The sequence below is a fragment of the Macaca mulatta genome, chromosome 11 (genome assembly GCF_049350105.2).
Source record: "Macaca mulatta isolate MMU2019108-1 chromosome 11, T2T-MMU8v2.0, whole genome shotgun sequence".
Lineage (NCBI taxonomy): Eukaryota > Metazoa > Chordata > Mammalia > Primates > Cercopithecidae > Macaca > Macaca mulatta.
The window spans coordinates 117,115,213-117,129,634 of record NC_133416.1 but is presented as its reverse complement, the minus strand read 5'-3'; the positions used below and the strand labels follow the sequence as shown (position 1 = coordinate 117,129,634).

Genomic DNA, 14,422 nt, shown 5'->3' with positions numbered 1-14,422 from the left:
GCGATCTTGGCTCACTGCACCCTCGACCTCCTGGGCTGAAGTGATCCTCCTGCCTCAGCCTCCTGAGTATCTGGCACTATAAGCATGCACCGCTACACCCAGCTAATTTTTGTATTTTTTGTAGAAGTGGAGTTTTACCATGTTACCCAGACTGGTCTCGAACTCCTGGGCTTAAGCAATCCACCTGCCTCAGTCTCGCAAAGTGCTGAGATTACAGGTGTGCACCACTGAGCCTGGCTATTTTTGCAAGGGTATAGGATTGCTTACACTTTGGGGAACTGACAAACACTCTTTAAGTGCAGAAAAGGAGGCTTACAGGGTGATATCACAAGAAGAGTAGAAAACTGGAAACTGCTTCTGAGATGATGTACTTTAGATGCCTCTTAGCTCCTTAATAGCATCAGCCCTGTCTGTGTCATAAAGTAGTGAAATTGCTGTGGTTTGCAGACATTTCTAGAGGCCCTGTATGATTGTGAAAATGTTACGTCTGTTTAACAGTGGGTATGTACCAAGCACTGGCATTGGATAAGACATAGGCAATTAAAGGGTGACTAAGTCGCAGTTCCCTCTCGTCCTCCTGGTGTTAATCGTTGTCCCTTGTGTTCCTGATATTTTTTACTTTCAGCTAAGTAATCATTTGTTTGAAGAACTTGCCATGGATGTGTACGACGAAGTTGACAGGCGAGAGACGGATGCAGGTGACTTGACGTGGCTTTATCTAATAAGCTTCTGTTATCAGTGGGCAGTGAAAAGCTGCCAGGCTCAGTGTTTTACTAGCCCAATTTCTGCTGTCCTGATGGTGCGAGTGTCGACATTTGCCTTTGTGTGTGTTGGCTTCAGAGTGTGTTTCCCCTCGTAATGCGTGAGCTGTGCCTCCCAGGAGCAGTGACACACAGGTGTGATAAGGTTTGTCTCTGGCTCTTTCCTCTGGCTAGTCTGGCTTGCCACGCAAAACCACAGTGCCCTGGTAACTGAGACAACGGTCGTCCCCTTTCTTCCGGTCAATCCTGAGTACTCATCAACACGAAACCAGGCAAGTGACTCTGTTTGGAAAGGAATAGTAGTTGGGGAATGACTGATGTCATGGTATTTCATTTTCCCAGGACAAGTATTCTAAATTTTTCGATTGATTAAAATTTAATATCCTTTATACATACACACACACACAACCCCCAAAATGATAAGAAAAACAATAGACTATAAATAAATGACTGGGAAAGAATATGAAACAATTCACAGAAGAAATATAAATGTTTTACACATGTGAAGAAGTGTTTAACCTTGTCAGTAATCTAAGAAAGCAACCTAAAAGCATTAGTGCAAGTTTTATCAGTCAAATTAATAAAATACATAATAAGGGATACTCCAGACTGGTAAGGATGTGGTAAGCTGAGCTTTCTCTTGCAACAGATAGAACTTTAAATTGCTGTAGATGTTAGAAAAGCAATTTGTTTACCAGTTTCGGAAGCCTCAGAATTAAGTACATCCTTTTACATGGGAATTACTCATTTGAGAATATGCTCTAATAAAATAAAAATAGATTTATGCACAGTGATTTTCATCAAAGCACTGCTGTATGTAATAGAGCATTGAAAACAGCCAACACATCTATCAAGACGAGAAATGTTGAGTGAATTAGGAAGGTGTTTTAGTCTTTACGATTAGCAGCTATATATAAGGATAGGGTACATCTATGACTTTGTTTAACTTAAAAATTTTTTTTTTTTTTTGAGACGGAGTCTTGCTCTATTGTCCAGGCTAGAGTGCAGTGGCACCATCTCAGCTCACTGCAACCTCCACCTCCCGGACTCAAGCGATTCTCCTGCCTCAGCCTCCCCGAGTAGTTAGGATTAACAGGCACCCACCACCATGCCTGGCTAATTTTTGTACAAAGTCCTGACCTCAAGTGATCCTCCCGCCTCAGCCTCCCAAAGTTCTGGGATTACAGGTGTGAGCCTGGCCTTAACTTAAAATTTAAAAATTCCCCTCAAAATTAATTACTGAGTCTACTTCCAAACTGAAACAATAATAGAAGAAAAGCATTCAGTAGAACCATTTTATTTTTGCTTACCAAATAGATCTGCATTGTGAGAACAATGCATATGTGAGAAATGCCATAACATTTATTATGAAGTTCTGTTATATAAATGGTTTTAAACTGTTCACATGGAAAACAAGCATTAACTTGGTTTGATTATGGCTGGGATTAACTGTACTTTGATCATCCAGAAGAAAGTCTTTGCAGAAGTCTGTCAATTGTCTAATTTTATGTGACTGTTTATGTACATATTTTTACACTGGGAAATATTTCCAATTGTTTTCCCACCTTTAGGGCAGACAGAAGTTAGCTCGGTTCAACGCCCATGAGTTTGCCACACTGGTCATTGACATTCTCAGTGATGCCAAGAGGAGACAGCAGGGCAGTTCTCTCTCGGGTTCAAAAGGTAACTGCTCAAACCTCCAAACATTTGTATTTTTGGCCCTCTAAATTTGACTCAAGTGTTAAAGTTATAAGCTAATTAAAGCAGTCATCAGCATGACAGCTTAAAGTTCTATAGGTTTTTGGGTTTTTGTTTGTTTTTTTACTTTAAGTTCTGGGATACATGTGCAGAATGTGCAGGCTTGTTACGTAGGTATACGTGTGCCATGGTGGTTTGCTGCACCTATTGACCTGTCCTCTAGGTTCCCTCCCCTCAGCCCCTACTCGTATAAGTTTTATTGGTAGTATATTGTGATAGTTTACCTGTCTGAGCCCTGGTGAATTAACAATATTTCAGAGTTATTAACTGCTACACATATTTATCTTATATATGATTTCTGTTTTGTTTTGGGACACTTACCTTCCCTGTAAAATTGCATCCTGAAATTAACCCAAAACTCTGACTTAGATCTTATTAAAGGACATGTGAAAATAAACTCTTCTTGGCCGGGCATGGTGACTCACGCCTGTAATCCCAGCACTTTGGGAGGCCAAGGCGGGTGGATCACCTGACGTCAGGAGTTCGAGACCAGCCAACATGGTAAAACCCCATCTCTACTAAAAATACAAAAATTAGCCAGGCATGGTGGCAGGCACCTGTAATCGCAGCTACTCGGGAGGCTGAGGTAGGAGAATCACTTGAACCTGAGAGGCGGAGGTTGCAGTGAGCCGAGATTGCACCATTGCACTCCAGTCTGAGTGACAGAGCACGACTCTGTCTCAAAAAAAAAACAAAAACAAAAAAACTCTTCTTGATTGAAACTGCATAATATCTGCTGTTGCTTACCTACGAAACTGAGTCCGACATAATTAAAATTTGTTGCCAAAAACTTTAAATGTCTTCAGTGAGAATTACTGTGATATACAATTATAAGGAGAGCTGTGAGCATCTGTTTCACAGGTGCCCTGTTGAGTCTAGTTCAGTAGGCCAGGTCCTGTCTGCATGCTTCGGAATGTCCTTCCTCTCCAGCCCTATTACTGTATCCATATTGTTTTTTTCTAATTATAGAAATTAGACATTTTTCATTGTAAGTCATTTAAGCAAAAGAAATATGTACCATAAAAATTAAGTTTTCAGTCAGTATCACATTCCCCAAAGACAGTAATCATTAACTGACAACAACTCATTCATTCTTCTTGCCTGTTCAGGAATTTGGTTTTATCTGTTCAACCGGGAATAAGGAAGTTCTGAAAAGGTTTATTAAATTTTGGTGAAGGCACAGTGACGAGTCTTTGGATAAGTTTAAAGTCTTAAAATGGCCTGGGTGTGGTGCCTCACGCCTGTAATCCCAGCACTTTGGGAGGCTGAGGCGGGCAGCTCATTTGAGGTCAGGAGTTCGAGATCAACCTGGGCAACATGGTGAAACCCATCTCTACTGAAAATAAAAAAAATTTAGCTGGGCGTGGTGGCATGCACCTGTAATCCCAGCTACTCAGGAGGCTGAGGCAGAATTGCATGAACCTGGGAGACAGAGGTTGCAGTGAGCCGAGATGACACCACTGTCCTCTAACCTGAGCAACAGAGTAAGACTCTGTCTCAAAAAAAAAAAAAAAAAAAAAAAAAAATTGGGTACCAGGCGCGGTGACTTACGCCTGTAATCCCAGCACTTTGGGAGACTGAGGTGGGCAGATCACGAGGTCAGGAGATCGAGACCATCCTGGCTAACACGGTAAAACCCCGTCTCTACTAAAACTACAAAAAATAACCCAGGCGTGGTGGTGGGCACCTGTAGTCCCAGCTACTCAGGAGGCTGAGGCAGAAGAATGGCATGAACCCAGGAGGCAGAGCTTGCAGTGAGCTGAGATTGCGCCACTGCACTCCAGCCTGAGCAATAGAGCGAGACTCTGTCTCAAAAAAAAAAAAAAAAAAAAAAATTTTTAATTTAAAAAATAAAGTCTTAAAAGAATACCAGCTCTTTGATTTGATAATTCCATTCTTAGGTGTTAACTGAAGGGAAATTATCAGAGATGTTATATGTATGTTATGTAGAAAAACACAAACATTAGAAGCAACTGAGTAATAAAGAGGAACAATTAGTCACATTTTAAAATAGTACATACTTACCTTTTTAAAAAAAGAATATGTGGCCGGGCGCGGTGGCTCAAGCCTGTAATCCCAGCACTTTGGGAGGCCGAGACGGGTGGATCACGAGGTCAGGAGATCGAGACCATCCTGGCTAACACGGTGAAACCCCATCTCTACTAAAAAATACAAAAAACTAGCCGGGCGAGGTGGCGGGCGCCTGTAGTCCCAGTTACTTGGGAGACTGAGGCGGGAGAATGGCGTGAACCCGGGAGGCGGAGCTTGCTGTGAGCTGAGATCCGGCCACTGCACTCCAGCCTGGGCGACAGAGCGAGACTCCGTCTCAAAAAAAAAAAAAAAGAATATGTAATTGTCTTAGTCCTTTTTGTGTAGCTATAGAAGAATACCCGAGACTGGGTAATTTGTAAAGAAAAAAGGTGTATTTGGCTCATGAGTCTGCTGACTGTAGGACTGGGCATCTGGTGAGAGCCTCAGGCTGCTTCCACTCGTGGAAGGTGAAGGGGTGCTGCATGTGCAGAGATCACACGGTGAGAGAGGAAGCAAGAGAGCAAGGAGGGAGGTGCCAGGCTGTTTTCAATGACCGGCTCCTAGCAGGAACTAACAGAGCAAGAACGCACTACAAAGGGAGGGCATTAATCTGTTCATGAAGGATCCACCCCCATGACCCAAACACCTCCCTTTAGTCTTCTTCCCCTCCAACACTGAGGATCACATTTCAACATGAGATTTGGAGGGAACAAACATTTATACTATAGTAGTAATTATATTAGATAAAGTAATAAAGTTTGATTTTTTTTTTTTTTGAGACAAGTCTCACTCTGTCACCTAGGCTGGAGTGCAGTGGCATGATCTTGGCTCACTGCAACCTCTGCCACGCAGGCTCAAGTGATTCTTGTGCCTCAGCCTCTTGAGTAGCAGGGATTACAGGTGTGCACCACCACACCCAGCTAATTTTTGTATTTTTTGGTAGAGACGGGGTTTCTCCATGTTGGCCAGGCTGGTCTCAATCTCCTGTCCTCGTGATCCGCCTGCCTTGGCCTCCCAAAGTACTGGGATTACAGGCATGAGCCACCTCGCCTGACTAAATCTTAGTTTTTCAAAGGAACAGTAATGAGACTGAAAAACAACTATGGTTAGGCCCCAGCTGAAACCTGGGATGGGCCCACATCGCTACAGACACACGTCAGTGTACATTTGCTGGTTGTGAATGCTTCCCAAGATCGCTGAGATAGTCACAGAAACAAGATTGCATATCACTGCTGCTATTGAATAAACCTCTGAACGGTTGCTGGTTATGCTAGTTTATTTTTTTATTTCTTTTTTTCTTTTTTGTTATGAAGTGGTTTAAAGCCCAGGTCCTTATCCTGTACCTCCAGGGCTCAACTTGAGTAATCAGTTGTAGTTCCCGTTTCTCATCTGAGCACCTTGAAAATTTCAGATGTGAAATTTAGTCTTAAAAACAACAGTTTTTTTTTTGTTTTTTTTTTTGTTTTTTTTTTGTTTTTGAGACGGAGTCTCCCTCTATTGCCCATGCTGGAATGCAGTGGCATAGTCTTGGCTCACTGCAACCTCTGCCTCCTGGATTCAAGCGATTCTCCTGCCTCGGTCTCTAGAGTAACTGGGACTGCAGGTGCACGCGACCATGCCCAGCTAATTTTTTTGTATTTTTAGTAGAGACAGGGTTTCACCATATTGGCCAGGCTGGTCTCGAACTCCTGACCTCGTGATCCGCCTGCCTTAGCCTCCCAAAGTGCTGGGATTACAGGCATGAGCCACCATGCCTAGCCAGCTAATGACGTTTTTAAAAGGTTTTGTATAACCCCAATTTTGTAAGGAAAACATATTTATGTAAATATATGTGTACAAGTGAGTATACCACAGGTAAGTATAAATACACAATTGATCATCATGTGCACATCCCATATTTAGAAATTCATCTACTTGCTAAAATTTATTTGTGACCTCAAAATTAATACAGCATTTTCAAGGTCATTCTAAGAAATATACAGAGCAGAGAAAAAAATTGAGTCATCAAAAGCACATGTTTCCAGCTGAGATTGAACAGGGAGGAGACTCCTTGACTTCTTGTTTCTGCATTCATGCTATAAACAAGTGTCTGTGGTCTATTTAGTGCCACACAAATAGTTAGTCATATTTGTGTGCTTTTCACTGGTCATTTCACTGTTTTAAAATGCCCCACCCCCACCCAGGATCGATTGAGTGCCCAGGAGGTTGAGGCTGCAGTGAGCCATGATCACATCTGCACTCTAGCATGGGTGATCCTATCTCAAAAGTGTCTCGACCAGACGCAGTGACTCACGCCTGTAATCCTAGAATGTTGGGAGGCTGAGGTGGGCCGATCACGAGGTCAGGAGTTCAAGACTAGCCTGACCAACATGGTGAAACTCTTTCTCTATTAAAAATACAAGAAAAATTAGCCAGGCATGGTGACGTCTGCCTGTAATCCCAGCTACTCAGAAGGCTGAGGCAGGAGAATCGCTTGAACCCAGGAGGCGGAGGTTGCAGTGAGCTGAGATCGCACCACTGCACTCCAGCCTGGACGACAGAGTGAGACTCCATCTCAAAAAAAAAAAAAAAAAAAAAAAGTATCTCCAAGCCTGAACAACATAGCAAGGCCCCATCTTTACCAAAAAATTTAAAAATTACGTAGGTGTGTTAGCATGTGTCTGTAGTCCTACATACTCAAGAGGCTGAGGCAGGAGGATCACTTGAGCTCAAGAGTTAGAAGCTATAGTGAGCTATGATTATGCCAGTGCACTCCAGCCTGGGTGACATAGCAAGACCCTGTCTCAATAAAAAAAGAAAAAAAGTGGCCTCCAAGCATAGTCCTAAAGCTCTGTCTAGTGTGTCTAAGTGCAAGAAGGCTGTGATGTGCCCGATGGAGAAATGTGTGTTAAATAAGCATCATTCAGGCATGATTTATAGTGCTGTTGGCCATGAGTTCAATGTTAATGAATCAATAAAATGTATTAAATAAGGTATCTTTAAACAGAAACACATATAGAACAAGGTTATGTATTGATTGGTTGATAACCCCAAGAGCACTGATTTAATATTGGCCAATTCACAGCAACTTTTTAGAACATAACTACGAAGAGGCTGTGCACAGTGGCTCACGCCTGTAATCCCAGCACTTTGGGAGGCCGAGGCGGGCGGATCACGAGGTCGGGAGATCGAGACCTTCCTGGCTAACATGGTGAAATCCCATCTCTACTAAAGAAAAACAAAAAAATTAGCCCGGCATGGTAGCGGGCACTTGTAGTCCCAGCTACTTGGGAGGCTGAGGCAGGAAAATGGCGTGAACCTGGGAGGCAGAGTTTGCAGTGAGCTGAGATCGCGCCACTGCACTCTAGCCTAGGTGACAGAGTGAGACTCTGTCTCAAAATAAATAAATAAAATAACTACCAAGAATAACAAAAATTGACTGTGTGTGGATATAAGTGCTCAGAAAAAAACCTAGAAAAAAATAGATCAACAAATAACAATGGCTATAAGTGATTACTTTATCTTACTTGCTCATTAGTTTCTAAATTGTATGTATTGACTGTTACTTCTGTAATCATTATATTTATGTGTTTTAAAACATTTAAAAAGTTAAAATAGGACCTATCCTTTTATTTTACTTATTATTTTTCGAGACAGACTCTCGCTCTGTCATCCGTGCTGGAGTGCAGTGGTGCAATCTCGGCTCACTGCAACCTCCACCTTCTGGGTTCAAGCGATTCTCCTGCCTCAGCCTCCCAAGTAGCTGGGATTACAGATGCCCACCACCATGCCCAGCTAATTTTTGTATTTTTAGTAGGGATGGGGTTTCACCATGTTGGCCAGGCTGGTCTCAAACTCCTGACCTCAAGTGATCCATCTGCCTCAGCCTCCCAAAGTGCTGGGATTACAGATGTGAGCCCCTGTGCCCGGCTGGGACCTAGTCCTTTTAAATAACCACAATTCATCACCCAGATATCATCCATCCTTTGTTTCCTCAACATCTCTGGGAAGCAGTATTAGAAGTCAGAGTTTGAGTAACCTGAAAGAAATCAGAGAGACTTTAGTTTGTGAAATCTTTTGTTCAAAGTGTATTAGATCCAATAGAATAATCCCTGCTCCCTTATGGAATAGACACTCCTTGTAACATGCACATGTGTATTTGATTCATTCTCCTCTATCTGTTTGTCTCACTGAGATGCAGGTAATTGACTAAATGCCAATTTTTTTTGTTTTTGTTTTTGTTTTTTGAGATGGAGTCTTGCTTTGTCACCCAGGCTGGAGTGCAGTGGTGTGATCTTGGTTCACTGCAAGTGGGTTCACACCATTCTCCTGCCTCAGCCTCCCAAGTAGCTGGGACTACAGGCGCCCGCCACCACACCTGGCTAATTTTTTGTATTTTTAGTAGAGACGGGGTTTCACCGTGTTAGCCAGGATCGTTTCGACCTCGTGACCTCGTGATCCACCCGCCTCGGCTTCCCAAAGTGCTGGGATTACAGGTGTGAGCCACCACGTCCAGCACAATGTTTCTATTCTTTGAGTGCCTAGGTTCTGGCTCCAGTTTAACAAGTTGCTTTCTGTTTTGATTGATATTACCTTGTAAACATGTTATAGGTATTAATCAAATTATAGTTTATCTTCCATTACCTACAGCCTTATCTTCATGACCTGGAGCTAGGCTCTATCTCTAGAAACTTGGGATCTTGCCTTTTTATCTGAGCAGTTCCTTCCTAAGCCATCTGTTTAATTTGCCCATATTTGGCAGGTAGATGAGGAATGCTGAAGTCTCTTATGTAACTGTCCACCTGGTTGAAAACTTTTTCTGTTATCTCTATATTGGTGTGAATATAACATTGCCATTTCTGTCATTTTCTTTCAGTCCTTGTGTATTTTGTTTTTGTCTTTGTTTTTGCTTTTAGAGATAGGGCCTCACTCTGATGCCCAGGCTAGAGTACAGTGGTGCAGTCATGGTTCACTGCAGCCTCAATCTCCTCGGCTCAAGCAGTCCTCCTGTCTTAACCTCCTGAGTAGCTATGTAGCTGGGACTACAGGCATGTACCACCAGGCCTGGATAATTTTTAAATTATTTTGTAGGGATAGAGTCTCATTATGTTGCCTAAGTAGGTCTCAAACTCCTGGCCTCAAGCATTTCTCCTCCTTGGCCTCCTAAAATGCTGGGATTACAGGCAAGAGCACAGCATTCAGCCCTTTATGTCCTTTAAATGGCTAAACCAAAAAATCCTCTCCATAGCTTTTGGAAGAAAAGCAGTGTTTTAAGCCTGAATTAAAGTTGTTTGCTTTTATTGATAGACAATGTGGAGCTCATACTGAAAACAATCAATAACCAGCACAGCATTGAGAGTCAAGACAACGACCAGCCCGACTATGACAGCGTGGCATCAGACGAAGACACAGATTTGGAAACCACTGCAAGCAAAGCAAACCGGCAGAAGGTGAGAGGCCGTGCGTCCTGTGGAAGGGCAAGCATGCATCAGCTGAGGGCTAGCCCTGCCAAAGCTGCTGTGCAGTGAGGTTGGGTTTGTTACTAGCTCAGGCCAAGCAAAGGTGAAACAAGGTTAAATGGTTTTAAAATAGGGGTCCTTGTCCCTGCATCACAGCCCTGCTGCAGTTGAGACTTTATAAAACTTGTGAGGAGTGACTGGTGTGTTTTTTTCATTCAACAAGTATTTACTGAGTGACTTCTCTGGATATGACTCTCCTGAATGAGGTCTTATCCCTTTCCTATGAGGGTCTCATTGCCTAGGAGAGAGAGAACTGCAGGAGAAGGCACAAAGTGATGTGTGTCATATGAAGCACACACAGGCTGAGGGAGTGAACAGAGAGAGAACCTATGGCTGGGAGCATCAGCAGGGCTGTGTCATAGGACGGCTCTTAAGATGCGTATCAAGGGACGCTTGGGATTGGGGCATATGGAGGAGGCAGAAAGAAAGTGAAACCAGGGCATCTAAGGGGAAGCTGGTCATGCATAGGGACAGCCTAAAAAGGGTGGGACTCGAAGCTGCAGCAAGAGGGGTATGATGCCCAGTGGAAGAGCGTGGGCCTCACAGGCAGTGCGGAGCCCAGGATGCCATGTCTGGGGAGGACTATTCTGGTAGGTTAGAGAGTGGAGGGAGAGCTCCAAACTGGAGCTGACGCAGGCCACCCCAGGACCCATGCTAAGATGGTGCAGGTGGGAGAGACCTCGGGACCAGAGTGTGAGCTGGTGGAGAAGGCGGCAGGACCCCAGGCTGTGCACCCTCTGCTGACCCCCAGGACACACCCACAGAGGGGCTTGGCAAGCATTTGAGAATAGATGAATAGGAAGGTAGAATAGAAAAGTCTTGGCAATAAGTTGGAAGGTTGAAGTGGGGAGATAGACTTATGGGAGATGTGTTCGGAGTTCCCCGGCCCACATGACTACGAGAAAGATGGCGCCATTAGCAGATGCAGGGGACACCCCTGTGCAGACTTCCGGGAAGCCACCTGGTTCACTCAGTCAGAGCTGAGGTCGTTTCAGGACCCTCTGTGACCAGGCCCTCTATCAACTGCCTGGCCTCCTGCCCAATCCATCCCACACACCTGCTCCCTGCAGGCTGAGCTCCACTGCAGGCTGGAATGTTCTTCCTCCAGATTCATGTGACTTATTCCCTCACCTCCCGGGGCTCTGCTCACCTCTCACCCACTCACAGGCTTAACCCAGCTACCCGCTTAACATGCAGTCCCCTACCCTGCTCTGTCTTATCTTTTCCCACAGCACTCATCACCCTCAGTCATACAATATATATACTCTCTCATGCTGTTGGGATATAAACACCATGGAAGCAGGAATCTTTGTCTCTTTTCTAATATATCCCAAGCACCTAGAACACTGCCTAATGTTCAATGAAAATGTTGGAATGAAGGAATTAATGAAAGAATGAATAAAAGCAAAACATGAGTGAACGAGAGAAAGGCTTACAAGACAGGACAGACCTCCTTAGACAGTCATTGTCAGCATAGATGTGTAGCCCCACTGCCTGTTCTATTGGAAAATACTGACTTTCAAATTTTTTAAATAGGATAGTGACCCTACTTTTTTATGTTTTAGTTTTACATTACTCTCAGAGGCCTTAATTTGGTTTGACTAACTTTGCAATTCAGCTGGCTTGGTCAGAATTTGAAATTCTTGAGCTGTTAGTCTTTAATGTTCTCGTCATCTCAGATTGTGAACGTTTTCCCCAATTTATTTTTAGAGCCTAGATTCAGATTTATCAGATGGACCAGTCACTGTACAGGAATTTATGGAGGTCAAAAACGCTCTAGTGGCTTCTGAGGCCAAGATACAGCAGCTAATGAAGGTGAATAACAACTTGAGTGACGAGCTGAGAATTATGCAGAAAAAGGTAACATGTTAATAAATGCCAGGACGGTTGATGCTTTAATCCCATAGTACAAGGAAGAATCTCAGGCACTGTGATGTGGTCCGAGGGAAGAAAAACAGTTATTGTAACAGCCTTAGAAATCTTTGGGCCAAGTTGTCTTTTTGAAGCAGGATGTACTTGGATATTTAAAATGAAATATATCCAGAGTAAGTTCCCCAGGGAGGAGAAAGCTAACATCCTATTTAAGCATTTGTGCCCTTTAGAATAACCCTTGCACTATTCTGTGCTTCCTGGAAACCTGGATGGCGCTTCATGGATGTGATTCTTCCCATTGCTAGGGAGGGATGATCATACCATGGAGACAGAGCCAGTGAGAGCCCCGGGCAGGGGCATGTTTATCAGCATTCAAACCCTGCTCCCACCCTGGCAGCCCTATCCCACATCCCCACCTTATTGCTTACCAGTGTTTACTACTAACTTGTATTATCCCCAGAGCCTACGGGAGGGCCTGCCACAAAGTAGGTTCTCAAAAAATAAGAAAAAACCATTTCATTTGTACTAGCAAGAGCTGCACACTGGTAAGAAGCAATCTCATTTGCTCAGCGTTTTCTCATTCATTACCTTTTGAGAGAATCAGAACCATCTGAATATATTAATCCCGGAAAGGAGTGTGGTTGATGGTAGCAAGGAATACCCTTAGTAGGAGGGGGATTGTGTATGCAACTCTTTGTGAGAAGGCTAAGTAAGGGCATTTGAAAAATTCCAAATTTTGCCCATGACTTTGTGGGTATCACTCCCATCATTCAGTTCTAAAATGAGATTTGGACACTTAACCAGAAACAAAATGAAATATATGATCTATATATTTAGGCAGTCATTTGAGAAGTAAGGTTTTCAAATCATTTTCAAGACCTGAGGACATGGTACACTCCATGTGTACCTGGACTCTTTTCAGTGCTGCTTCCTAAAGGAAGGTCAAAGAACTAAAAAGGGGCCCATGCCCCTCTACTTACTAGGGAAGGAAATTGCTGTGCACTTTTGCCTGGGATTTGGTCTAGGATCCTTTTGATGTTGAGTTCTAGAGCATTTTTGAGACTTTTTGAAATACATGGCTCTAATGCCTGTAGTAGCAGGGAATGAAGAATGCTCAAGATGAGCCAGCCTTAAACAAACAGACACTTGTTCTGTGTCTCCCAGTCCTGTCTAGGGCTGCCGTGCAGCTGTAAACGAGACAGACCAAGAGCCCCTTTGTTATTACATACAGGACCTGTACTTTCTCTGCCTTCTTTGGAATATATTTTATTTAATGGATTATACTTTGTCCCATTAATTGGACTAATAATTTTGACCAGGTGACTATTTCTGAAACATGCTGATTTTGCCACTGTAAATCAATCTGTTGCACATCACCTTTTAAAATCTAATAATGCTTCTTTTAGTATTTTTGGAAATCAGAGAGAGCCTCATTATCTCTGAAAGCAAATGTCTTGAGCTTCTTTGAGAAATGCAAAGTGAAATTATCTGCTGTTGCTTATTGATTATCTCATCAATTCTTAGAAATGCTTTTGATTGGGGCCGAGCGCGGTGGCTCAAGCCTGTAATCCCAGCACTTTGGGAAGCCGAGACGGGTGAATCACGAGGTCAGGAGATCGAGACCATCCTGGCTAACACGGTGAAACCCCGTCTCTACTAAAAAATACAAAAAAAAAAATAACTAGCCGGGTGAGGTGGCAGGCGCCTGCAGTCCCAGCTACTTGGGAGGCTGAGGCAGGAGAATGGCGTGAACCCGGGAGGCGGAGCTTGCAGTGAGCTGAGATCTGGCCACTGCACTCCAGCCTGGGCGACAGAGCCAGACTCCGTCTCAAAAAAAAAAAAAGAAATGCTTCTGATTTCTGAAACTATTGAATTGTCTATAACTTTTTATTTTCCTTATACTCCTTCCAAATAAAAAAGTGTAGCCTGGTTCTTATTAAGATAAACATCGTTAAAATTTATGTGAGGACATCTCTCTAAATACAGAGTACTAAAATTTTTTAAAAATTGAAACCAAGAACTTGTGCTCATGAGAACACATTCAGGCAAAATCCAAGCATGAAAAGTGTTAGGGTAAAGTTTCAGATGTGAAGGCTTTAACTAAAATACTGCCACAGAGGCTTTTTACACAGACAAACACGTGATTAGATGCACCAGTGCCCCATTGAGGGACATGTGTCAGTTACACGCCTCAGTCCTTGAACCTTGACCATTTCACTCTAGGCCCTGGGTTCTCTAATGAGTAGTTTCAACAGGCACTTCATGCCTGTCTGTATCCTGGAATGTAGAAATGTTCAGGGCTGCTTTGTCACTTTGCAGCTGTTCTTTCCCTGGAAAGGGAATTGCAGATATTAGCTATACCCTGCCAGCCTTTGTGGGATAAAAGCAGTCTATCATTCTGTAATGGCTTGCTCTTCAAGGAAACAGAATGAGTGGTCTTTTTGGGGAAGAGGCAGTAAGTCACACTTTCGCAGCAGTTTGGCATGATTAATATAAAGTATA

At 43.3% G+C, this 14,422-nt stretch overlaps 1 protein-coding gene across 31 annotated transcripts in view; it reads left to right on the top strand.

Annotated features, from left to right (window-relative positions):
* GIT2 (GIT ArfGAP 2) overlaps nt 1-14,422 on the top strand; it is a 69,109-nt gene that overhangs the window by 34,980 nt on the left and 19,707 nt on the right. For 17 of the 31 annotated variants that reach the window (XM_077952769.1, XM_077952770.1, XM_077952776.1 and 14 more), the window contains 5 exon segments: nt 626-698; nt 936-1,033; nt 2,333-2,444; nt 9,837-9,979; nt 11,759-11,908. In XM_077952769.1, the coding sequence (XP_077808895.1) occupies nt 626-698; nt 936-1,033; nt 2,333-2,444; nt 9,837-9,979; nt 11,759-11,908 (576 nt within the window). 31 annotated transcript variants of the gene reach the window in all.